The 24,622-nt window shown below is 38.6% G+C and overlaps 1 protein-coding gene across 1 annotated transcript in view; it reads left to right on the top strand.

Annotated features, from left to right (window-relative positions):
• Positions 1 to 24,622, top strand: part of DHRSX (dehydrogenase/reductase X-linked) — a 174,951-nt gene that overhangs the window by 50,038 nt on the left and 100,291 nt on the right. The window contains exon 3 of the mRNA XM_084299107.1: positions 2,756 to 2,824. Coding sequence (XP_084155233.1) covers positions 2,756 to 2,824 — 69 coding nt within the window. The remainder of the gene's footprint in view (positions 1 to 2,755; positions 2,825 to 24,622) is intronic.

The raw sequence follows: 24,622 nt of genomic DNA, 5'->3' as shown, positions 1-24,622 counted from the left end.
TTCTCTTCTCTTCTCTTCTCTTCTCTTCTTTTTCTTCAATATGAGCTTCGGTATTTTGCTAAGAACTAGAATTTTTAATGCTATTAATATATCTTTTTTTTTTTTTTTTTTAATATGATATCTCTTTTTATACAGATGCGTCCATTCAGACTGGAATTTATTTTTATTTTATTAGTTTTGTTTTCAAAGTTGGTTGTAGTCAGTGTTATTATTGAATCAGTCTCACCTGAATTATTGACTATTCTATGGGAACAGAGAAGGAAAGCATCAGACAGGGCACTGAACATCTTGCATAAACAATTCTTGAGACAGCTGTATGCATTTTGAGCTCCCAATAGACACTTTAAATTTGCAAGAAAAGCATAATTATTACACTTTTAGGTACTTCCACAATCTAAGCTCTCAAGACATTGAATCCCTTCTTCTTAAAGCTTTTGTTCAGATTCCCTCACTGCATAAAACCATGATCTATCTTCACCTTCTCATCCTCCTCACCACTTGAATCCTTGAAGGGTAGGCAGAACTTATGCTACAGATGCTATTGAGCTTAAAATGGATGCATTCTGGTTTGGATAAAAATGGCACACTGAGCATACAAAAAATATGGTGAATCATCTGCAAAAAGTCAAGCAAAGATGATTCTCCTGTATATCACAAAGTTTTTCTACACAGTTGTTACAAATACAGTACTGAGAATCTAAAATACCTGATGTTGGTAAGAATTTGACCTTCATTTAATAAAACACCACCCAGCTTAGTTTAGAGCACTCTACTCCTGTTTAGTGTGGTTGGAAGTTGTGCCCTTTAGTGAATCATTTACATCAAAAAGATACACAGATTTTGTTTGATTTTTACCAACCTAAAGGCAATTGTGGTAGCTTGTTGACTTAAAAAGTATTTTTTGAACTTAAAATAATTAATGTAGAACTTAAAAGGAGTCTGCTCTTTTTCATGCCTACCGTTTACTTTGCTTCGAGGATTCCACAAGGATATACTTGAAGAGAAGCAGTGAAACCTGTCCCTTTCTTCTTCCACTCATCCTCAGCAAGGGGATGCTGATCCCCTTAAGCAAAATCAGAGGTGTAGATCACTCTCACAGTCCTATGGTATCTTTGTGATACTTGTCTTTGAACTTTTTGTTAGGATTTTGATAATTTGTTCCGTCTCCTAATTCTTTCTTACAGGATTTTCTTTGAAAGAAGTATTTCAAAAGCCTCTATTGCAGTAGCAGCTTTCGCCGAGGTTGTTTCAATTTTACAGTACTCAAGCTTCAGAATCTAGTTTTCAAACTCTCTGTTGAATTGGGCTGGAAACAGACATTTGAAATGACTGCTTAGCAAAATAATTATTTTATCACAGTGGTCTAGAATGAAAAACATGCAAATATGAATAACATGAGCTCATTTGGAGGACACTGAGCTTTAATGAATTACCATTTATATAACAGCAAAATAACACAAATTAAAATCTGTTGTGAACACAAGTTCTCTTAAAAGAAAAAATCAACTGATCATACTGAGAGGTAAAGACACTGGAGGCTTAATAAGTTTGTTCTCTGCATGAGGAGTGCTGAATGAAAGAGGAATCGCATCAGACCTTCACAGAGTTGGCACCAAACTATTTTTGTTTCCCAAAACAACACTCTTATCTGGTGTTACAACACACTGAGCTTGAAATCTTACTCTACTAAATCACTTTGGGTGAAACAGTGAGGAAAAACAATCCTTTGCCTATCACCCTTGTGCCCAGATTTCCCTGGATGTGGCAGTTTCACTGGAGAGTTTTTTGTTGACAGTGCATCTGTATCTGGAAATTAGCATCAAGCTGAACATTTCTGTTCTTTAAAGACTTGGATGTCTTTAAGCAAAACAAACAAACAAACAAACAAACAAAAACCACAAATGTCTGCTTTGTTGTTTTTGTTAGTTTGCTTGTTTGGTTGGTTTCTAATTCTTATCCTTTCTTGGTTAGTCTGAGCAGTATAATTCCAGAGTTAATGTACTTTATAAAGAACAGTTATAGGCCAGTATGACCCTAGGTTTTCTATGAGAATTATTTTATCTTAAGTATCTGAAATGTCAAATGTCTTTATTTTGGCTACATTTATGTAAATGTCAAGTCTTCTTGCCTATCATCAAGACAAAGATATATATTACCGTCAGATATCAGTGTTGCAAATCATTTTTTTTAATTATTATTATTTTTTAACTGCTCAAATACAGACGCACAGCAAAATTGCAAAACAGATGTCAGATAACTATTAACTGTCCACATCAGCTGAATGGCACAAAAGGCATTTATTTGATGCTTAATCATATATTCCGTTAGTACTGGTAAAACTTTTCCTGAGCATTCAGAACAGGTTAGCAGGGCCTTTTCTCCAGCTGTGAAGTTCTTCATTTTGGAAAGAGCAGAGGGTGGTCCACTCTCACCTACAGTAAAGCTTTTTTAGAGACTGGATGTGATATAATTCACGTGGCTCACAGATTTGCATCTACATTCAGCTGTTCCAGCCAGCAGGTGGTCATAGCTTGCATGAATAAATGAGATGAACAAACAGAACTCATGTGAACAGCAGGGCATTTGTACAGAGCTCTTTAAAGACCTCTGCTGCTCTAACAACAATGAATCACACATTTTCACTTAAAACTCATAACTGGTTTTACACTGTGGTTAACCTGTAATGATAGCAGGCATATATTCACTGTCCTTAAGTTGTTTGCATCACCAATTTTGTGTTTCTGTATTGTGACAGCTGGAAACATCGAGAGTGAGGGCCAAGAAGCGGTGAGGAAAATAAAAGAAGAAACTTTGACTGGAAAAGGTAAAATACTACATCCTTTTCTTTATTCCTGTATTGTTGCTGAAGCTTCTCTTATATGAAGTCACCTTGTGTATCATTAAAGTTTTCTAGTTTTGAGAAATTAAATCTTCAATCTGACACAGGATTAAGATATTTTTGTTAAAATGTGCTTGACTTCCTCATTGTAGGTCACTGCAAAAGAGCTGGCTGCAAGTATACCGTCTGTGTGTGCAGTCGTGTTGCATGTGCACAATGGTTTAATGACTGTGCAGAAAATCAGAACAGTAGTTATTTTTACTAAGGACAGGATGACAGCAGGTTAAGAGTGGGCGCGTTCTTTTTCATTGCTGGCCTTTCCTCTCATGGTGTGTATGATCCCATAAGAAGGGTGATTTTTTGAAGATGTTCCTAAAAGAACTGGGTTGCCCAGATGTACTATTTGATGCATAGCTAAGACTTTTAATCCATCAATATATATATATTTAATAGATGGACCTTTCATATAAAGCCAAAAATCTTGTGCTTTTGTGGTTCTTTCGGGTTTGTTGTATTTTAATCTTATGAGAGATTGTATTGAGAGAGGCATAAGGAGAGCAGAGGTTCATATCTGAGAAAAGGCATATTACAAATATCTCCTGTGTGATTATAACTTACGATTTATGATGGAGGTTAGTGCATTTAATATTTTCATCTCTTGGATTCCTTGGGTGTAGTTCCTAGTAGTGTGTGATGATTCACTGCTGCCACTTTGATGTATCATTTTTGGCAAAATAATAGGGCAGTGTTGGTACTCCACCCTATTTAGGATCTTCATGGCTTCTTCTGAGATCTGATTCTGTTTTTGTGTCTCTAATAATTACTGTTATGATGATCAAAATAAGTTAATTATTGTGCAAAAAAACCCTTTCATTAAGATTTATCTTTTGACTTAAATAAATGTGCACCCATCATAGCCTCAGGATACATGTATGCTAGTTAAAAGCATCATAAATTAAGGCATAGTCAGAGGGCTCATGAGAGGAAAAAGGTAATTATTACATCATTTAAATCTTTTGCTGGAAGTTTCTCTACAGAAACCAAAAACATTTGGAATTAATTACATCACATGACCCACATGAAGTCAAATAAACCAGGTTCTACCTTGCTTTCTCACATATCTGTGACAGCAGACCTTTCCAGCATCATAGGCTTACCTGATTGTTCTGAACAAAGCAAGCTTTAAACTTCAGTTAGAAACTTTGTCAAGATATAGCTGGCAGTTGGAGGAAAAATAAATTACATATAACGTTGACTGAAGTTGTTCCTCACCATAATTATGATGACTGAGGCTTAAGTAGTTTCAGGACCTGATAGATTTAGCCTAAAAACAAACTAGAAGGGTATAACCTTTGCAGAATGTGTCTCTGATTGGGTGATATTTATATTTGTAAGTGCATTATACCATACAAAGGACTCAAGTCCGGGAAGGAATCAAAGGTTTCAAGTCTAGAAGCAGTCCTGTGCTCTTGCTGTTCAATGAATTTGCACATCGTTGAAATATGTGTGCAGGTATTGTGCATGACTAGAATGAAAACACACCACCTTTTCAAAGGCAACAGTTCAACTTCTGTTTAGTCACTGCATTAAAACATGATCGGTTACCTTGACCGTTTCTTTTTTTTGAGCACTTTCAGTATACAGCACATGGGTTATATAGTAAAACAGGGCAAGAGACCCTGTCCTCTCCTTATTGCCTCCCTGAACAACGTGCTGCACAAACGTCACCAGAGACAGCTCTGGGAAAAGGTCAGGCTTGTTGAATGTGTGTAATTACAGTGTTTTCAAGGTGATGCCATCCTTCTGCTTCTTGGCCCACTGTCTGCCTGGGGCTCTGTCTGCTATCTAAAGGTAAGTAGTTTTACTTGACATAATTTGCACTCACTTCAGGGACAAGTGAGATTCAAAGGATGTACATAAATGGTTCCTATGAGGTAGCCAATGAGCAGTAATGTGTTAACAGCTTCAGAAGAGAATGGTAGATAATAACACAGCTATGCACATAGGTTATGCTTTTTTGCAGCAGCAACAGGGCAAGACATGAAGAGGGGGCTGGTAACATTTTTGAATAGAGAGAAGCAGGAAGCCTGGTTTCCCATACTGGAGGTATTGAAACTAGAGCCAGTGCAACAAAAATGGAAAAGCCCTGGAGAAGGAGGCAGTTGTGGCAGTTCCTCTACAAGGTGGCAATGCTAAAAACACAGAAAATCTAAGCAATGTGTCACATCACCTCTTCCTACCATCCACCCTCTCCCATGGTGCTATACCAGAAGCCTCCTTGGTTCCTCTTTCCCTAATCCTGTTGACTCAAGGGTTTTCTCAACTGCCTCCTCTAAGACAAAGCAGTTGAAGCCATCAGATATCCAGAACAGACCAGAAGTGCTGCATTATCATTATTATCGATTATCACATGGATGCTGTTTCCAAAAGGCCAAGGGCAACAGATTGCTATGTTATGAATCGTAAAGCTTTGGGGAAGCCAAAGTGATGTGGGCATTTATCTTGCTTCCATTTATTAAATTGGGAATGCGTACCGTTAATAGTAGTAATTATATGGCTGGGAAAATTGTTGATGGCTAGGAATTGCCACAGATATTCTAATTGTGTAAGTTTTGATTGTATGCATAGGGCGTGTCTGTATTAGTGCATTAGTTCAGATCAGGATAGTGCTTTTCAGACAATGTACAAATGTTGCCTGCTTGCTGAGCTCTGGTCCTCATTTGGAAGGGCACTGCAGGATGTGACCTGGATTCTCCTTGGAACAAACTAACCTGGGCGGGAGATGAGCTGCAGCAGTAAAAGACCATCAGTGCAAACTTAAACATTTTCTGAAATAAGAGTTTCAGCAATCTAGAGAAACGTGTGTATCAGGTCTCCAGCCCAAAATGAGCTCTAGAGATTCATTTTTGTCGATCCAAACTACTTGTGAATGTAGCCATAACCACAGTTACCAGCCCTGAACAAATTACATGGAGTTACAGAATTTGGACATTTCTGTGATAAACTCATCTGTTAGTGATACTAGAAAAAAAATCTTTCCATGTACCTAGTAGAGAGTGTCTCCTGACTCAGTTACCCTCAGTTTACATCTCTGCAAATGAAAGCTGTTTTTAGCCTGATGATTACAAACATACAAATGTTGGAAACTAATATATAAACATGAACGAAAGCTTTATTCATTCCAGCATGGGTTCAGCAATTAGCAAAAGTTTATGCATAAATATAACTTAGCACAGTACCAAGGAAATACTCACAACTGCAGTGTAGGAGCAGGAGTTGCAACTAGACTCAAAGACAGAAAAAATAAAAGTTAGTGAGAATATGGGGTGTAAAAGTCATATTAAGCACAGACCTCTTCAAAAGGAGAAGCCTGTGTTTAATCTCACCCAACATTTTTTGCGGCAATTCAAATAAAACCACAATTATAAAGCTAAGCACTAAATCCACAGCATTCATGAGGCTTCCATTTGAAGCTAGGTGAGAAAGGAAGAGGAGACTTTCTCACTCAGAGCCAGAGGAATGTAGAGGTTAGCATGGTGGCAACCAAATTGTGTCATTTACAGTCTGAGCCACATTAAGGCAGCGTGAGCCAAGCAGTAGGAGGAATGATATCTCCTTAAAAACACTGCAATTCACATGCATTCAACAAGCCTGGCCTTTCCCCAAAGCTTTCTCTGGAGATGTTTGCACTACGTATTGCTCAGCAAGGAGAAGACAAGGTCTCTTGCTCCCTTTTGTTATATAACCTTGTATTGAGCAAGGAGATTTTCCTTGTTATCAGAGATCTGAGATCGAAGAGTTTGCCCAAAAGAGGAAGGGGTAATCTAGCCAATAGGTACCAAGCATAACTCACGGGTGGTTACTCCACTGGGGCTTATTTATATGTCATGTACCAATTTTAACAGTACATTTCACATTTTTCTTACTTATATCTGTTTGTTGTTGGCTTTCCCTTCATGAGAGAGGAAGCCAAGTGCCCAGTGTTCCCAATTTCCAAGATTTTAGATTTGTTTTTGCCCAAGAGCTTATGGTGGCATGGGCCAGGGTTGTGCAAGCCGGTTTAGGAAAAATTGTTTTATTAAAATGTGTAAAAATGTCACTCAGGATTGTTTCTTTGACGTGGCAAAGGGCATTGTTATGGAAGTGATCATCCAGTTGGTGAAAAAAAGTAGAAAATATCTTTTGTTGAGATGTATTATCGATCTGTAAGCGTGCATAAACATGTGTGATTTATGCTTGCTCATGTCACATTTGTTTTCCATGGTACAGTAGTTAGTAAAAGGGTGATGTGCTGAGTTTGTGAGTTCATCTGACAAGGATGCTCTGTCCCTTACACCACGTTTCTACTTTGGCATATCCTTTTCCTACCACTGCTGATGCTGAAAGACTTGTAGGAATGTTCTAATGTTATTTCTAGCAATTTCAGTACAGTTTTCATCTACATGGTTTCTTTTTTCCTGCTGTTGTGTTACTGCCACTACTTAGCATTGGCAGGTCAAGGTCTGCCCTTGTTACAATTGTACTACTGAACTCCAGGCTCATGAACACTTCTTGAAAGACAGAAGTTGGCAATATGAAAGAGTAAAGAAGCCTCTATCTGATGGTGTGTTACTTTGCAGGACCCTGCAAGGGACTGTGGAGCACTTCTGTTTTGTCACATGAAGTACCTTGCCTAGGATTATTTTTTTCTTCTCATAGGCTAGTCTAGGGTTAGTTATATCAAGTATATTCAAAACATATGAAAATACTTAAATCTTGAAGAATATTTTATGTGTTAAGCTTAACCCAAGTCTGTGAGGACTGGGTCCTTAATGTGCATGAGGAACAGAACACCCCTTGCTAGAGTGCTAATATGCACTCTAGTATTAGAGTGCTAATAAAACTAATATGGAGGCTAACAGTTTCTTTGTGCTCTTTCCACGTATGTCCCCTATGCAGTCAAGTAAGTAACTTTTTGCTCTGCAAAAGGTGCCTCCAGAGGCCTGAAGTAAAACCATCTAGGTAAATAGTTTACAAATACATTGCCATGCATTTCTCTTTGTTTTAGATTATACTTCAGTGCAAAAGCATGGTTAAATTCATTATCTGCTTGCTCCTTTCTTTTTTGTTCTCCTATTGACTTTTAACATAACGTGTTAAAATTTTCCTCTGGGTGCTTACTGATATTTGGAGCAATAGAGAATCTCCCATTTTTTGTGATTCTTCAGGCACCTTAGAAAATGAGTTGTCATGTTAATAGGGTGGCAATCCAGATATTAAGAGCAATACAAATACGGTAAAAATAAAATAAAATCAAGGTAAAGATCTTATTAATGAGATTAAGATAAAGTCTTTCAATTATAAAATGTATTCATAATGCAGGCACAAGCTCTGCCTGTTACTTTGCTAAATTCCCATTTCCATTGGAAATGCGAAACATATTTCATTAACAGGCTCAGCCACTAGGAAACATGATTTTCTCTTATTTAAATTAATTCTAATTGAAACTTAGAGACAAAGAAGTGCACAGGTGTAGCTGTAGGCAGAATAACAAAATCCTTTCAGATGTTTTGAAATGATTTTCTGACTATAAATCACCTAAGCTTTGTGTGACTAATGGGACTGGAGCTCTGAGGTTAGAATTTTGCTGATTATGCTGCCTTACTGAAAGGCAAATCAGAGAAAAGGAATTTTAAAGATAAATTGCCTCTGCAAGGCCTGAAAGTACTCCCATTTCCCCCCTTCTACAGGATTCTGATCCTATTTTATGTACCTCTAGAGTCATGACGTCAAGCAGCGGCCTGATAGAGGTGCTCCTGGGTTTGACACCTGCCATAGTGTGCCATTATTTTTTCAGGCACAAGAGGTATTTGCAGGCAGGTTCTGTGAGCTATTTCCAGACCTTGTCAGTCCTCAAGAAAACTGCCAAAGAATGCTGATAGATAAAGCCAAGAAAAGGCAATTTGTTTTCTCACTGGAATGCTTTCATATATCTTTTTCCAAGATCTACTTTATATAATCCTATCTTCCATGGGCTCTATGTAGGACGTCAGAAGTTAATTTGCTTATAACAAGTAGAGTATTTTCTGTGCAAATGCCATCAGCTTCTGCACTAGGGATCCAGCTGTCAGGAGAGCAGAGAACTTGCAACTTGAGGTAAACACTGGAAAATCGGAGCCTATATTTGAAGCACTTACGGGCTGTACATATAACCTTCCAAGTGTGAGCTGAATGTAAACAAACTACAAATGTAATGTATGAATGTAATCAAACTACAGCAGGCCGTAGTCTACCTGGGTGCGCAGGCAGTGCTGGTGTTACACTGTTGGCTCCAAATTCTTCCTGTCACAATGAAGTAAGACATTCCCTCAGACTGGTGTCATCCTTTTGGCTGCTTTTTGGCCTTGTGAGCAGCAGTGAGTGCAGTCAGCTTCATCTTGAAAGGCACAGGGACTCTGACTTGAAAAGAAACCCCCCAAAATAAGGAGCACTCAGGCGTAGGAAGCACAGGCATCACTGCAGGTGTCCTGCAAGGCTCCAGAATGAGCCCCAGGCTTCTTCCCTGGGACCTTCACACCTCTGAAGGAGTAACGCTAGTGTGCCCATGCATAACTTGTGTTTTGGGAGCTGTTTTTCAACAGCAAAGAACAGCTTTGAACAGATGTCTGATTTCGTAAACGAGTTACAAGCTCTGTTCAAGGAGAATATCCAGTGGACGGTCATGACTGATTGTGGGCCTGGAGCACCCCTCCTACGAGGAGAGGCTGAGAGAGCTGGGAATCATCATTCTGGAGGAGATAAAACTCAGGGGGACTTCTCTCTGTGTCTAAATAGCATGTGGGGGAACTAATGAGGAGGGAACTGGGCTTTTCTTCTCGGTGGTGCCCAGTGGCAGGACATGAGGCAATTGTCACAAACTGACATTCAAGAAATCCCATTTAAACATAAGAAAACTATTTTATTTTATTTTATTTTATTTTATTTTATTTTATTTTATTTTATTTTATTTTATTTTATTTTATTTTATTTTATTTTATTTTATTTTATTTTATTTTATTTTATTTTATTTTATTTTACTTTTGTACTCTATGGGCTACTGGATACTGACACAGGTTGCCCAGAGACGTGGTAGAGTCTCCAACCTTGAAGATCTTCAAAAGCCACCTGGACACAGCCCTGGGCAACCTGCTACAGCTGACCCTGCTCTGAGCAGAGGTTGGGACTGGAGGTACCCAGAGGTGCCTGTAGCTCTGTGACTCTATGAAATTTTAGCAGCCAGAAACACAGGAAACCTTGTCTGCTGACTACTGGCGTTTGTCCTCTATCGTTGTGGCATAAAGCATTGCTTGTGAAGCATTGCTCCTAACTACAAATGATGTAGCTTACATAGATTCGTAGTGTGCAAACTCTTCAAGGAATTCTGTTAGTTTACATTCAGTGCCCATAAGAAAGCTCCTGGGCACCGATAATGGTAAGAAGAGCTATAATGTGACCATAATGCAGTCTTAGGAAAGAGGTATTTGAGAACAACTTTGGAGAAGTGTAAAAAAAACACCTTTCTAAGCAGATAAAGTACCTGTTTTATGGATAAAGAAAGAAAAGTGATGGAACATTGATTTTGAGAGCAATATTCTGTGTAAAAAGGCCTGGAAACATCGACCATGCATCTAGAAAATCTTGCTGTTATTATATATGTATATTTTAATGCAGCTCATAGACTAATATATTTTATGTTAAGACTTAAATTTTAAAACTAAAGTTTCAAATAAAATGTGTTCAAGATTACATGATGCATGACGTCTCTGCCACATTTTCACATTCAGAATAGAAATTAGCATGCTCATGTGCTTCAAAACCCTTCTCAGTCTAATTAAAGGCTTGCAGGAAAAGTGTAATGCCAGTGCATTTTTATAGTCTTTTCTGCTACTTTGTGCTATAAAATCTTACTTGTAAGAAGAAGAAATCCTCCTAAGGAGATGAATAAACACTTGAATTAATCAAAACATCTAACGTGAGAATCATTAATAATGTCTAATAATCATGCCTGGATTTGGATTTTTCCTCTTAAATTGAGGCCATATTTCTCACCAATATGCTGTGAAATGTTACCCACATCTTATTAATTTCCCCGTGATCATTTTTGGCTGTTGTTGTGGTTTAACCCGGCCGGTAGCTAAACAGCACACAGCCAATAGCTCACCTGCCCCCCTCCCTCTCTGGGATGGGGGAGAGAAACAGGAAAGTGAAGCCTGTGAGTTGAGATAAAGACAGTTTATTAAGACAGGAAAATAATAACAATAATAATAATAATAATAATGGTAATATTACTAATAATGTGCACGAAACAAGTGATGCACAATGCAATTGCTCACCACCCGCTGACCGATGCCCAGCCTAACCCCGAGCAGTCCGGCCCCACTCTCTCCCAGCTAGCCACCCCTATATATTGTTTAGCATGACGTCAGATGGTATGGAATACCCCTTTGGCTAGTTTGGGTCACCTGTCTGTCCCCTCCCAGCTCTTGCTGCACCCCCAGCCTGCCCGCTGGCAGGACAGAGTGAGAAGCTGAAACGTCCTTGGCGTGGTGTGAGCACTGCTCTGCAACAATTAAAACATCAGCATGTTATCAGCACTCTTCTCATCCTAATCCAAAACATGGTACCCTACCAGGTACTAGGAGGAAAATTAACTCTGTCCTAACTGAAACCAGGACAGCTGTGTTTTAGTCCATTTTTAATATTGTCTGCCACAGTCTTCTCTTACCAACATTACTATTGGTTTCAGGCTTCTTGGAAGGAGTAGCTCTTCACAACCGATTCGACTTGAAGAAACAAAACAAATCTCTTTCCAGCATTTAGTTTGACCTAGAAGAAAGATAATCTTTGTCAGTGTTTTGCCTCCCAAGCATGGAAAATCCGTGGGCCTATGGTAGAAGAGAGACCTCCATGACTCTGGGAGAGATTTCCTTTTGTCCTGTGTTTCCTCTCACTCTACATCAATCTCGCTTATGCTCACATACTTTTTTTTTTTTTTTTTAAAAAAAAAGCAATTTCCTGGAACATGGATCTTATTTAAATAGGATGAATAGGATGGTGTCTGTACTTCTTTCTCTTTAGGAATTTGATGGCGTATCAGGGAAAAGGGAGATATGTATGTTGGAGGGGAGGAAAGGAAAAATATTAGAAGGAAAAAAGGAGTTCCTCCTGTTCAAAACTGTCATTGCAGTTGGTGGCTTCTGAACTGGAGGTGTGTGAAATATTCTCTTTCCAACTCAAAATCTTGCAGTCTTGGTCCTAGATTATATTTTACAATTGAAACCCTGTCAAGAATTGCAAAAAATCCATGGTCCTAACTGGGACAAATTTTCGTGAAGACAGAGAGATGTGTTTGTTTTTATGGGAATATTTATTGTGGGTGAAGAGAGAGAGAAGAAAACATTTTGGCCTAAGTATCTGCCAAATAAAGGAGGGAAAGTGCCGCGGCCAAGTAGAAGGGATTAACTTGAAACATGGTAGGTTGTAGTCAGGTCAATAAAGATCAAAGGGTTTTCATCTAAACTCATTCTGTGTTTCTTATGTTCAGACTACTGTACTATCAAAGATAATCTTTGGTTTAGAATCGCAGCCTAAGAATCTTCTTGAATTAAGAAGCTGCTGCATATCATTGCTTTGTGTTGATTTACAAATGCGTGCTATCCAGCAAATTTTTAAACAGAATTTTGCAAAGATTTTGTTAAATTGAAGATTTTGTTTTAAAAATTGCTCAAATTTGAAATTTCCTGTGGATAAGACTATTTTCCTGTGAAGCCGAGCCTACTTTCCATCATTCTGGCATACTTTTGTCTTTGAGATGATGACTAATTAATTGTTCAGTGACTAAGTGAAGTCTTCAAATGGGATTTCCTTCAATATTTGTTTCTGAATGCAGAAGGCAAAGCACATCTCAAGTGTCATGAAGGCCTTATATTTTGAAATAATGGACCACAGGTAGAGAAAAGTCAGAAAATCTGCTTACTTGATATAGAAGCAGTGTGTCTTACAAAGCTGATGTAGCAAGCAGTTCTCCTGGCAGTCTTACTGAGGTTTAGATGATCTGAAATGGCTGGCTAAAGATTGGTATCTTAGAATATATATGACATGATTTTTTAGTCTGGAATCATAATCCAGTAGTTACTGTGACAACTACTGGTGATATATAACTATTTTGTATTTACCTCTCCAGATGCCCCTTCAGCCAATCCAACAGATAGAATATAGGTATATATTTTTTTTTTCTCTTGAATTGTCGTTCTGAAAATACGCTATTCAGAAAACAGCATCTTTTTTTGTGTGTTCTTCTAGCAGGATAAAATACTACATTTGCTTTTGCTTATAAAAGAGAACAATTTGTGGCAGTATTCACATATTATCCAATTATCTACCAAACAGTAACTTTTTGTATAAATTTGAGTGGTGTGTTCATGTTAACCAACATGAGGATATGTACAGATTAAATCTGAATAAACCTCGGGTTTCAGATACTGAAAATGATGTCACTGAGGGAATAATTCTGCCTTTTTCTGTTTCAAATGGCATGGGTTTGCTTACACCTTGTAGAGCTGGAGGAAGAGCACAGGGCATAGCAACTCACATTTGCTGTGTGTTGCAGAGCAAAGCTGCCAGGGTTTTTCTTCATCTCACTGCAGGTAAAAGTGCTGAGAGGAGGTGGAGAGTTTAAGTCTGCGTTTGTATTTATCCATGTGGATTTTGGTCCCAAAGTGCTCTAGCTTGTGCTCTTGTGGAAGTTTAAATATTTAAATACGATGTGCTATTGAGAGAGGTTTTAATTAGGATTTTTTCCTTTCAGATGCAGAGGAATTCATCAAGCTCAATTACTGGCGTTAAAGTTAACTTCACAAGGGTAGACCAGAAACGCCATTCTTAGGCTGTGTGAAAATCTAGTGCCTGTATCGTTTGGTCCCTTGAGCTTTTTACCTTCTTTTCTGGAGCTAATATTTTGCAATATTTTAATATTTTGAAAAGCTGTGCTTTTGTGGCACCAAAGGCTCTGCATGTAGGTTGGTTTCAGAAGCTGGAAGCCAAAGGGCTGACCCTTTGCCCTGGTTAGCAGAGCGCTACCTGCCAGCCCGACATTCAGGCATTTGTAAGGCAGAAGAACTAGGCCAGGACAGGGAATTAATTAATTTCTCATGGCCCACAGTAAGAAGTATGTGCTGGATTCAGGGTGGCATGCTGAGTCGCAGGGGACAGTTGTATAAGGAGTAGGCTGGAGCTGAAAAGGAAGATGGCATGGTTCTGTCCCTGGCTGCAGCCTGGTCTGTGTCTGTGTGAAATCTGCAGCCCTGTCTGCTGTCTGTGCATCCTCTGCAGCCCTGTTTGCTGTCTGTCTGCCCTGCACAGCCCCTCGGGGTGTGGACCTGAGTGTGCTCATCCTGCAGGTGGGCTTGGTGGCCCCTCTGCACAAGCTGGCATTGTGTCAGGCTGGGACCACTGGACGAGTCTGTCTGTCCCTCTGCCCTCCAGGGTGCAGCATCTCCTTTCAACTCTGGGGAAGGAAAAGCGCCATTACCTGAAAACCCTAGAAAAGCAGTAAAAATTGGCAGGGCACATACATTATCCAAAAAGGAATCACAAATAATTTTTTTCCAGTCATTATGGATTGACCAAGTCACTCAATTTTACTGTCAAAGAGAGGTTGGAATGGAACTCTCTGAAATACACAATACAAATACACAAGATTTTTTTCTGAAAAAAATCTTGTAGTCAGAGAGGATACTGCTGTTTTTCCTTCTTCTTTTTTTTTTTTTCTTTTTTTAAAAAAAAGTGTGATTATATGTAAAAAACGATATAAGGATAATTCAGTCTCAGAGGGATTGTATAAATTTACACTAACAGCAATAAATTATTCTTTGACTTCGAGTGGATTTTCTGCTTGACTGTTTATAGTTTTTAAACTGCATTGTTTTGTAGATTAATTTCAGATTATCATTTGTCTATACATTGTACTATTTGAGTAAAATAAAAATCAGCATCCAACTGCAATGGAGGCTTTACAAGGGAGGATATAAGTATGCTCTCAAAAAAACAGATAAATGGGATAGGTATCATGGGAGAAAATGGGAAAAAGGGAAAACAAAGAGAGGACAGAATGAAAAACAAAAACAAAAACAACAACAACAACAAAAAAACACCCCAAACCATACAACATAAATTCCACATTCTGTATTCTGTTTTCTTTTTGAATCACCTTATTTATTTAACTTTGTTTTACATTTATATGGGACATAGATACTTAAGACACTAGCAAGCAAGTTAATAGGCCTGACAAAGCTGAGAGACACTAAATAGTGAGAGGAAAGGGAAGCTACAGAGAAAAGCAGCACAAAGAGTAGAAGATTATAGAGAAGCATGTGAAGACTGAGGTAAAGAACCTGGAAAGACGCTATAGCCACTTGAGTTTGAAGATGTGTATGATAATATTCAGAAAATATGAGGTGCAGGGGCTGGTTGTTTTTTGCTGTATATGTAAATCAGACTTTGAGTAGATGTCCCTGAGGAAACAACTGTACTCACTTCACACTTCATTGTTCAGAGTTGCATTCATCACACTAACAGAGTAGAGAAACTCAAAGAATTGTGTCCTGGTTGATGATAACACAGCTTTTCTAGCCACGCTAGCTTGCAATGCATGAGCTGGGCTAGAACAAAGCATGCAAGGCCGATGCTTTGCTTTAAGTCTCTTTTATATCCTCCAGGCAGTATTTAAGAGGTTATTGGATTTGTTCTAGCCCTCAGCTTACATATTTTCCCCTACACTTCTGTCAAGGAAAATTGCTTTATTTTCCTTTCCATTCTGTGTACATAACTTTCATAATCTTCTCTGAAGGTCTTCCAAATCATTTAGTGTTCCTTGCATAATTGTATTTCCATCTTTGTCTCTCTCTCATCCTTTTCCCTTTCTGTCTTCTCCCCACCTTTCCCTCTCTTTCTTACCCTCCCTCTCTTCCTCTCTTTCTCCCTTTCCTACTTCTTTCCTTTTTTTTTTTTTTTTTTTTTTTTTTTTTTAAGAATGGGATAAGAATGGGAAATACAGCTTTAGCATACATCTTGCTGCTTCATATTCTGTTTAAAATGGTGTTCATGTTCTCCTAGGAGCTGATTTGAAGTATGTTCTGGTTTGTATACTTCAAGTGTGCGGTTAATATCAATAGGAACAGTATGTACTTTTATTGTACCTTTACATTTTCAATTTAAAAATTGATCTCAGGTTAATGGCACTTGCATAGTCAGAAGAAATGAACATTTTTAAAGGAACAGTGTGATATGGTATTCTGCACATTTCATCTAATATGCTAAGTTGTATTTAGTTTCTCCTTTGCTGGCCTCTGAGAGCAAAAAACAAGCTCCTTCTTTGATTTTGTATGGGATTGGAAGAGTACACACTGATAATCTGGATAACATGATATCTTTTCTCTAGCAACTATTCTGTTAAATTACTGTCAAAGCTGTCAAATTGAAAAACAAAGTAAGAGTGACTTGTTATGTCCAATGGGTGCTTGTGTCCTAGCAGGAGGTATTATGCTAGCTTTGGGGAAAGCCTAAAAGAAAACTTCCATTATTATTCATCTGCAAGCCAGAAAAAGAATAATTAAGCTAATTTTCTCTGAATGAGAGGAAATAACTCCTGATGGGTTTTTCCCGCTTCCTTTACTCTTTTTCTTGCTCTGTCTGCCCCCATGTCTCCCTGGCTTCTCCATTCCTGAAAAGCCATCCCTACGTCCTTTCCCCAAACCTTTCTTCTCAAGTCCAAATTGTAACTGTTTCTTGCTTGTTGTTTTTTTTTTTTTATTATTATTATTATTTATTTATTTATTTATTTATTATTATTTTTAGAATTGCAAATTATGAGTTTGACTGCTGTCTCTACCCACTGACACCCATTTCTGCCTTTGGCAGTCAAACTGCAGTTTAAGGGTATGAGCTTAACCTTGAGTTACCATTCATGTCTTTCCATCACTGCCCCCAACCAGTTCCTCGGTAATGTTGATCTCATTTGCCTTTAAAATGAGAACTCTTGGCTCATCCGTTGCTGTCTGTCTGGACATTCAAGCACCATCTTCTTCTCTAGGCTAGCTGGAAGAGGAATTGAGTAATGGTGCAAGAAAGCAGTGACAGAAAAGCCAGTTTGGCTGAAGGGCATTGCATCTGGAAGCTCCAGAGCCCTCCACGTGCTGGGTGTGCTCAGAGGAGCAGTGCCCCCCTCACTCTCCCTCCCCACTGTGTTCAGGGAGTGGGCACCTGCAATCCAACAGGTGCTGAGGAAATGGTGAAGGTAGGGCAGCACCTTCCCCAAATGCAGGACGGGTTCATCAACAGTTGATGATAAAGGCCCTATGTTTAGGTAGAAGGGTCTTCCAGCTATCAGAAAGGCTGAAGCATCTTAAAAGAGCAGAGGACTGGCAGGAGGGGGCACAAGGCTTACTCAAGAGAAGAAAAGAGGGGTCACAGAAAGCAACCATGGCTCCATACCATGGCATGGAGATACAGAGGTTCCCTGTGCTGCCAGGGACTGGAGACTCACACTATCTCTATGTATTTTGTAAAATGAGAAGTTGAAAGCAGATGACAGATTACCTCCACTGAAGTTTTAACAGATTACCACTACTGTTCACTCTTTTTCCCCTTTTTCTGTGTCAAACGCTGGTGTGTGCATTTGAAGTGCTACTATCGGTGCATATTGACCCAGTTCTCAAACATTTTTAAAGTACTGGAAGTTCTTTTAGTGGTTTTATGTTCATGCTGAACATGAAAAACAAAGTGGTAGAAACCTGTGAAACTACATCGGAGCTTCAGAAAAATAGAAAAAAAAATCTTAATGTTTTCATTTCTTTCTTGACATTATTTTTTGTGTTGACCTGTACCCCTCTTTACCAGGGGCCAAGCAAGTCAGAAGCTCCTCCCTAAAAAGTAAACATTAAAGAAAGCTAAACATAATAAAGTGATTATGAACTCAGTATTACTCAGCACTAAGAAGAAATGTCAACGATTCTGCATCTAACAGTTTGAATGATTACCTTCAATAAACATGAATCACAAACTGATTTTTGCATCTAAAACTTTCTTACATTTCTGAAGTATTATAGCCATCTAAATAATGGGTTTGGGGACTGTAACTCCAACTGCTCTTGAAAGCAATGGCAGAACTTCCACTGTCTTGAACAGAATTTGGTATTCTACTTCATAATTTTTTATGTTTCTTTCAGAGTACTGTCTTAACTAGGGGCTTGCTCCTGATTTATCAGTGAAGGGACAATTCCAACAATTCACCTGGGCAGAGGTGTTCCAGAAAGGGCAGTATTTTGACCCCAGCTGGCCACCCATTTGTGTTGGGAGGTGTGGAGTCTCATGGTCCTTCAAATCTGTATCACAATGTGTGTGCATGTAGTTATCACCATCCATGTATGCACTTACAACTACAGAAAACTCAGAAACTATATTTCTCAGTTTCTTCAGCCAATAAGAACTGTAAGTCAGTTACACATTTCAAAATGTGTACCTTTTAATGTTTGTTTTCAATGAATTTGCAGTTATTTGCAAGGGTTTTTGAAAGCTTCTAAACTGTTATTTACCCTGTATAGCACTGAATAGTGTTGAAATTTCTATATATGCTAGAGTTCATATATGCTAATCAGTGTGACTGCTTAATAAACACACAGCACTGTGCTCCAATTGCTACCATGAAGGTCTGCCATTTACTAAATTCAGTTGCCTTTTGTCTTCCTGTTGCCTGACAAAGCTTTTGCATCCTGCTCAAGTTTTTGCATCTTGCTCTGACGTAAGTCAATCAAATTCTTGGTGCAATGAATCTGAACTGGGTTTTCCCATATTAAGGATGAATTCCAGCCAAAATGGTCTTTGAAATTGATGTTTTTTTTTTATTTTTTTTTTGTTTGTTTGTTTGTTTTTTGTGCGTGTGTGTGTGTGCATGGTAGTTACAGACAACAAGTCACAGATCTTAAGTGCTTTATACTATATTCTCCATCCCCCTGTCCCAGGCATTCTGCAGTCCTTTCTTTAATGAGCTTCTTATTTTGAAGAGGTCACACTCATCCAGAATGTTGTTTATTTTCCCCTGCTCTCGTGCAACACCTCACACTTACCGCAATCATTCCTCTGTTAAGTGTTGCCTAATTGCGTACTTTTACTCAGTCTTTTGGGAAATTCCTAATTATCCTCCCAAACTTTGGATAAGCTAAACATTTCTGTGTTGTCAGCAACTTTCACCACCTGTCTATTCAGCCTGTTACAGATAATTCATAGCACCTGGCACCTACCACTTGTTTGGGTACAGAGCAAATGAACTATGGCATTTCTCCTGAGAGCACTTGGAACTGGCAGCAGTATTGACTCTGCTCCTGATGAACAATGTTGTTGGTTGGCCTTTAGACCCAGGGACATAGGGAAAGGCTCTCCTTGTGACCCAAGCAGACCTGCTATTGAAAACCTGGACTGTTTTATTTACATCGTGTGTGTGCAGAGCAGCAAATGCTGAAACACAACAAACAAGCGTGACTTGGAAATGACCAATGCATTTGCTCCAAATAACCCTGCCTTACAATAGCATTTGTACTGATCTTAGCAGAGTTGAAGAATGAGCAAGGAGCTAGAGGCACTAAGCAGGTGGGTGCAAGCTGCTTCTGTGTAATATCTTTAGATAGGCAGAGTTTTATTCAAGAGCCCTCCTATGCATTACTTACCTCAGAGTGCTGGTGTCTTAATTCCATAGAGAGGATGGAAAAGTATGTGGTTAGATACAGAGCAAGCAGGCATCATTGGGTGACAGAGAATGGGAATACTGTGATGTCTGATCAACCTTCTCTATAAAGTAAAGCTAATTTTAAGTGGATGTAGCGTGTAAATATGTAAAAAAAAATATAGATTTTTCCCCCCTTTTTGTTGGAGTGAGAGTAGTCAGGAAACATGAGCTGCCAGCAAAAACATCTGAAACTCTTTATAAAGGCATTTCTGAATGCTGTTACCCATGTCTTTAACGCAGATATATTGAACCAAGAGGGATGCAGGTGCTAGTGTGAACATACAGTACTAGATAAATGCACTAAACATTTATGATTTGCTCTTTCATTAGACATGATTTTTATCTCACAAGGGTGAGTTTTGAGAAATGATTTGAAGCCCTGAGAAGCAGTAATGGTGGAAGAGCTAGCAACAGCTGAAGGACGACTAGGATGTCAACTGCAGCTGGAGTGCTGCTCTCTATGTAGGACACGTCAACTGTATATGCATAGATCCTTCACCTTTTTAGTATGATAAACAAATAGCAGTTTGTATTGAATCTCCATATTGAGTCTCAAGAGCGATTTAAATTCTTGATTAAAGGTCAATTCAGCGTCCTGGTACATTTTGTGGAAATCTCAGAAAGGGGAGGAGAAGAGTGGATGAAATAAAGGAACTGTTTCTGAAGATGAGCAAAGGTTGGACTTTTTAATTGCAGCCATTTCAGTTGCTGAATTCATGACTATGCTTTGTGCTTTGGATGTTTAAAAAACATACTGTTTATTATTGCAATGTACATCAAAAAGCTTTATTTCACAAAGTGATTCAGGCAGAACTGTAAATCAAGATTTATTTTGGCTAGGAATGAATATTTCCTTATGTAAGCTGAAAAATAAAGATTCACAAATAATATTTTGTTTCTTCAGTAACATGTCAATAACAGCTCATCTTTGGGAATTTCAGCCCTTCCAAATTTGATTCCAGCAGTCTTATGTATTTACTTACCTGTTTTAATTAAGAATTGGCAGGGATAAAAGAGAAAAAATGACTTATTTCTGAGCTGATATGATCTTAATTGAGAGTGCCTGGCTCTCACATTGTCGCTGATCACTTATTTTCTGTGAATTATATCAAGGCACGTATAAGGAATATGTAATACTCCCCCATGGCAATATCTAGCAGAAGGAGCTGAGAGCACCCAGGTGTTTTAACACAGTGGTTTGAAAAAGCTCCAAAAGTATGTGTGGTTTTGGAAACCTTGGAGGAGGCAAGGGACAGCTTTCCAAACACCTGGATTCCTTGATCCACCTGTAGGATATAGCTCTCCTGCCTAAGATGTTGCAGCATATTAATTGTCTTTGCCATGCTTGAACAATACCCAATTATTTGTGGTGCAGCTTCAGAAGAAATGCAGAAACATTTCTGTGCAGAACCCATGTCACAGAAAACATATTCTTCCCTGCCTTGTTTTCTTCACATTTTTGAAAAGGCTATGAAGGAAAGGAGTCTGGAGGAAACAAGAAATAAAGTCCTTTAACACACATTAGAGCTTCTGTATCCTTAGATCTTCCAGTGCCACACACAGAGGGAAAAGTACAGATACTTACCTAAGTAATGGCATTATTTGTAACAATAATGTAATTTTGAAGTAGGGCCTTTCAAACTATGCAGTAGTAGTAGATCAGACATACATAAGAAGTTAGATATTAAAATATGGAATAACACAACGGGAGAATTAGCTACAGTTTTGCTACTTTCCCTATCAACAACACCTAATGAATAGGGATAAGCCATGACAGAGCATTGAGTGTCGCAGAGACAAATGGCAAAAGAGACCAACAGGTACAGTTTTATGATGGAAAATAAGGGTACCCACAAGAGTGGGGAAAAATGCAGTTGGGTTAGTGAAATAGGTTCATAATTAATGCATGATTTGAGATGGTTTTTGTTGCGTGGGTGGGTTTTTTTCTTTCTGCTTTCTTTCAACTCTTATGTACAGTATAAGGAAACTGTTAGATTTTTAAGGGCATTTAACCAATTTTTTTTTTTCGTTCAGTACACTGAAAGAGTTGAAACCAATGAGATGTAAGATAAGGTAGACAGCAGACCTTTCCGGGAAGAGAAAAGAAGCCACAAAACTGTGTCTGATGCAACTAAGAAAGAATCTATCATGTGCCTTATTAAGTGTCTATTTGTAACCACTACTGAAAAGTATTGCCAACTGACATGTGCCACAAACTGAAATGTGCCTTACTTCAATTTTTGAATCCTGTTGTGCTTTTATCCCCCAGATCAAAGAGCCTTGGAACTATTTAGAAATAATGTATTTATGAACATTAGAATTTAGAATGTATTAGACGCCCTGGTAAGGTCTGTTACTGTTATGTAGTATCTGCCCATGTCGTGACTATGACAAGAAATATTATCTTTTCCCTCTTTCCCTTGGTGATTTTTTTTTTTTTTTTTGAAGGTCTGTGTCTAAAGTAACTGACCTAGAAGGTACATCCAGCTAGTAGCAAGCGCACTCTGCTGCTAGTGAGGCACATCTCAATGCTGACCATTGCCTTGGTTTTTGCAGTGAGGAATTCTAGGTGTGTGCCAACAGAATTACTTGGGTTCGAAGGGGTGATCAAGTCTAGCCCATTAAGGATGTGGGCATTTTTAAATTATTCCATTGGAAGGTGAATAAAATACTGTAAAAAAATGGAATTGGAAGGTGAATAAAATACTGTAAAAAAACATGTTTCATAAGATATTGAGAGCCTTGATTTTCTGAAATGTAAGTTGGTGCTGAAGGGGGGAAATCAGTGTTATGACAGTTGAAGGAAATTTCTAGAACTTGATGACATGATGGTTGATGGTTGTAGAGCAAGATATATACTCTATAGGTTTGTATAAGGCATCTTGTCCACTCTTCTCCTTAACACTACCTCACTTACTGGTCCAGATTTAGCCATTGTAAGGCTGGTTGGGTGCTCTAAGCTCTTCACCCAAACACCTTGCTTAGAGAGAGAAGAGAGCAGAACATCTAAATAGCAGTTTTCTCCACCTCTTGCTTTAAGGAGGTCAGCATAAGTTACTAAGGCAGCTGTTTAGCTGTTATTTAGGCAGCTGTAGCTAACTGAGATCAATCCTGTTTTCTTTCCTTTCCTTTGGTGCCATACATAATTCATTCCTTTAGAGAGAACACAGGTGTTTGTTGGAATTAGTGAAACAACAATTTAAAGGCTTGCAGGAATACATATATATTGAAGTATTTTAACCTGCTGCACAGCAATTTGTGTCTGTTTGTAATAAAATACCATTTATATGCTTTTTTTTAAAAAAAACTTGAGGTAAGGGAAAGAGAAGTTTAACAAACAATACACCTACCACTACTAGACAAGCTCAAGAAATAGGTATGTTATGGTAGCTGGCCTCAGTCCAGCAAAGCCATTTGCCATGGGTAACTGTAATAGAAATTTGCTGAGCTCCCTCTTATGCTTTTTAAGGCATTGATCCTGTGTTTTGATCCATTTAGTCAATTGTGCTGGAGTGTCTGAGGCTCTGCAAGAGAAAGGTCGCAATCTGGTTCAAGGTTCTGTTAGCCAGCACCTCCTGCCCTCCATACCTTCCCCCACAACCAAAACAAAAGAACCGGGCAAATATTTTCCTATCCCAAACCCAAAGAGTTTTCCAGTTCTACATTTTCTTTGCATTACGTGGCAGTCCTCATCCACTTCTTTTTCCTCAAGGCCACAGTAAAATTTGTAGGGACTTGGACCTGTCCATCAGGATGAGAGCCTGAACTAACACAGCCATCATTCACAAGAAGAGATAGCAGGTTCCTCTGGTGGTAACACTGTTGGATCCTCTAGAGTGCAAGTATTATTCACCAAATGCACAGAAGGGTGGGCTTAATGTTTGTGATGTTAGATTTTTTATTTTTGAGTTTCTAGTTTATTTCAGGGCAGTGAGGGGGAAGACTTGCAACATTGAAAGCAACTGTAAAGGGCATGAAATCAGTTTTTCAATTTATGGAATAAATGGTTTAGATAAGAACCCATCAGACTTTTTTTTTTTTTTTTTTTTTTTTTTTTCCTATAGCTTTGCTAAATTTAAATCTCTGTAACAGGATCAAATCTGCGTGTTTTTTTTTCTTTTTTCCTTTTTTTTCTTTTCTGAAAGTACTGCAATTATGCTCTGCATTTTTTATTTTTCTCTGTATCTGGTAACCTCTTTTAACTCCCTGTGGCACTTTTGAAATTAGCCAGTGAAGCACCTTCTCTTTTCTTTGTGGTGTTGGTCAGGTGAATGTGCCAGGGTATGTGATCTAGGAGTTAGGAACTGCACTGAAGCTCTAAAGTTTTAGGTTTGACTGTTGTTTCAAGGCCAGGCATGAGCAGCTGATTCTTTGCCCTTTTCAGTTCCTCTGTGTCTGTATTTTTGTTTAAGATCTAGGCACAGTTAAATTTTCGGTCTCACAAACAGTGCTCTAGTAGTGTCAAATAGAAGCTACGCTTCAGCAAGGTACTGTTCTACATGGGGCTGAGGAGAAGTACTTGTAGGTAAACTGAAGAGGAAAGGCAAAAAATTAGAGTTAATTTTGTGGTTGCTCTATTGGCCTACCAATTGTCTACAAATATGTCTAGTCATAACTTACATATCAGTACTGTGTTTTCAGTGAGACTTTAGTTACTGCTTCAGGAAGAAGTCCTGACCTCAGCGAAAGACTGCTGGGGCTTTGGTCATGGCCTCAGGACCAAGGCGGAATTCAGAAACACGCTCCTGGTGCATATACTCAGTATCAACACCTGTATAAATTATATGCAGTGGTCAGTTCTGGGATTTCCAGAAATGTAATTTCCAGGCTGGTGTAACACAGTGACTTGTCTGACAATCACAGAGCCTGAGTATTCATCCCCAAAAACATCAGTTTTGTCTGTTCCAGAGGGACTGTATGTGTATACTGACTGGTGAGATGTGCATGAGCTGGCTCAGTATGATGTGGACACACTTCACTTTTCTTGC

Source organism: Netta rufina, assembly GCF_964035555.1.
Source record: "Netta rufina genome assembly, chromosome: 1".
In the NCBI taxonomy this organism is placed as follows: domain Eukaryota; kingdom Metazoa; phylum Chordata; class Aves; order Anseriformes; family Anatidae; genus Netta; species Netta rufina.
Note: the sequence above shows the minus strand (reverse complement) of the source record. Positions and strands in the feature narration are given on the sequence as shown.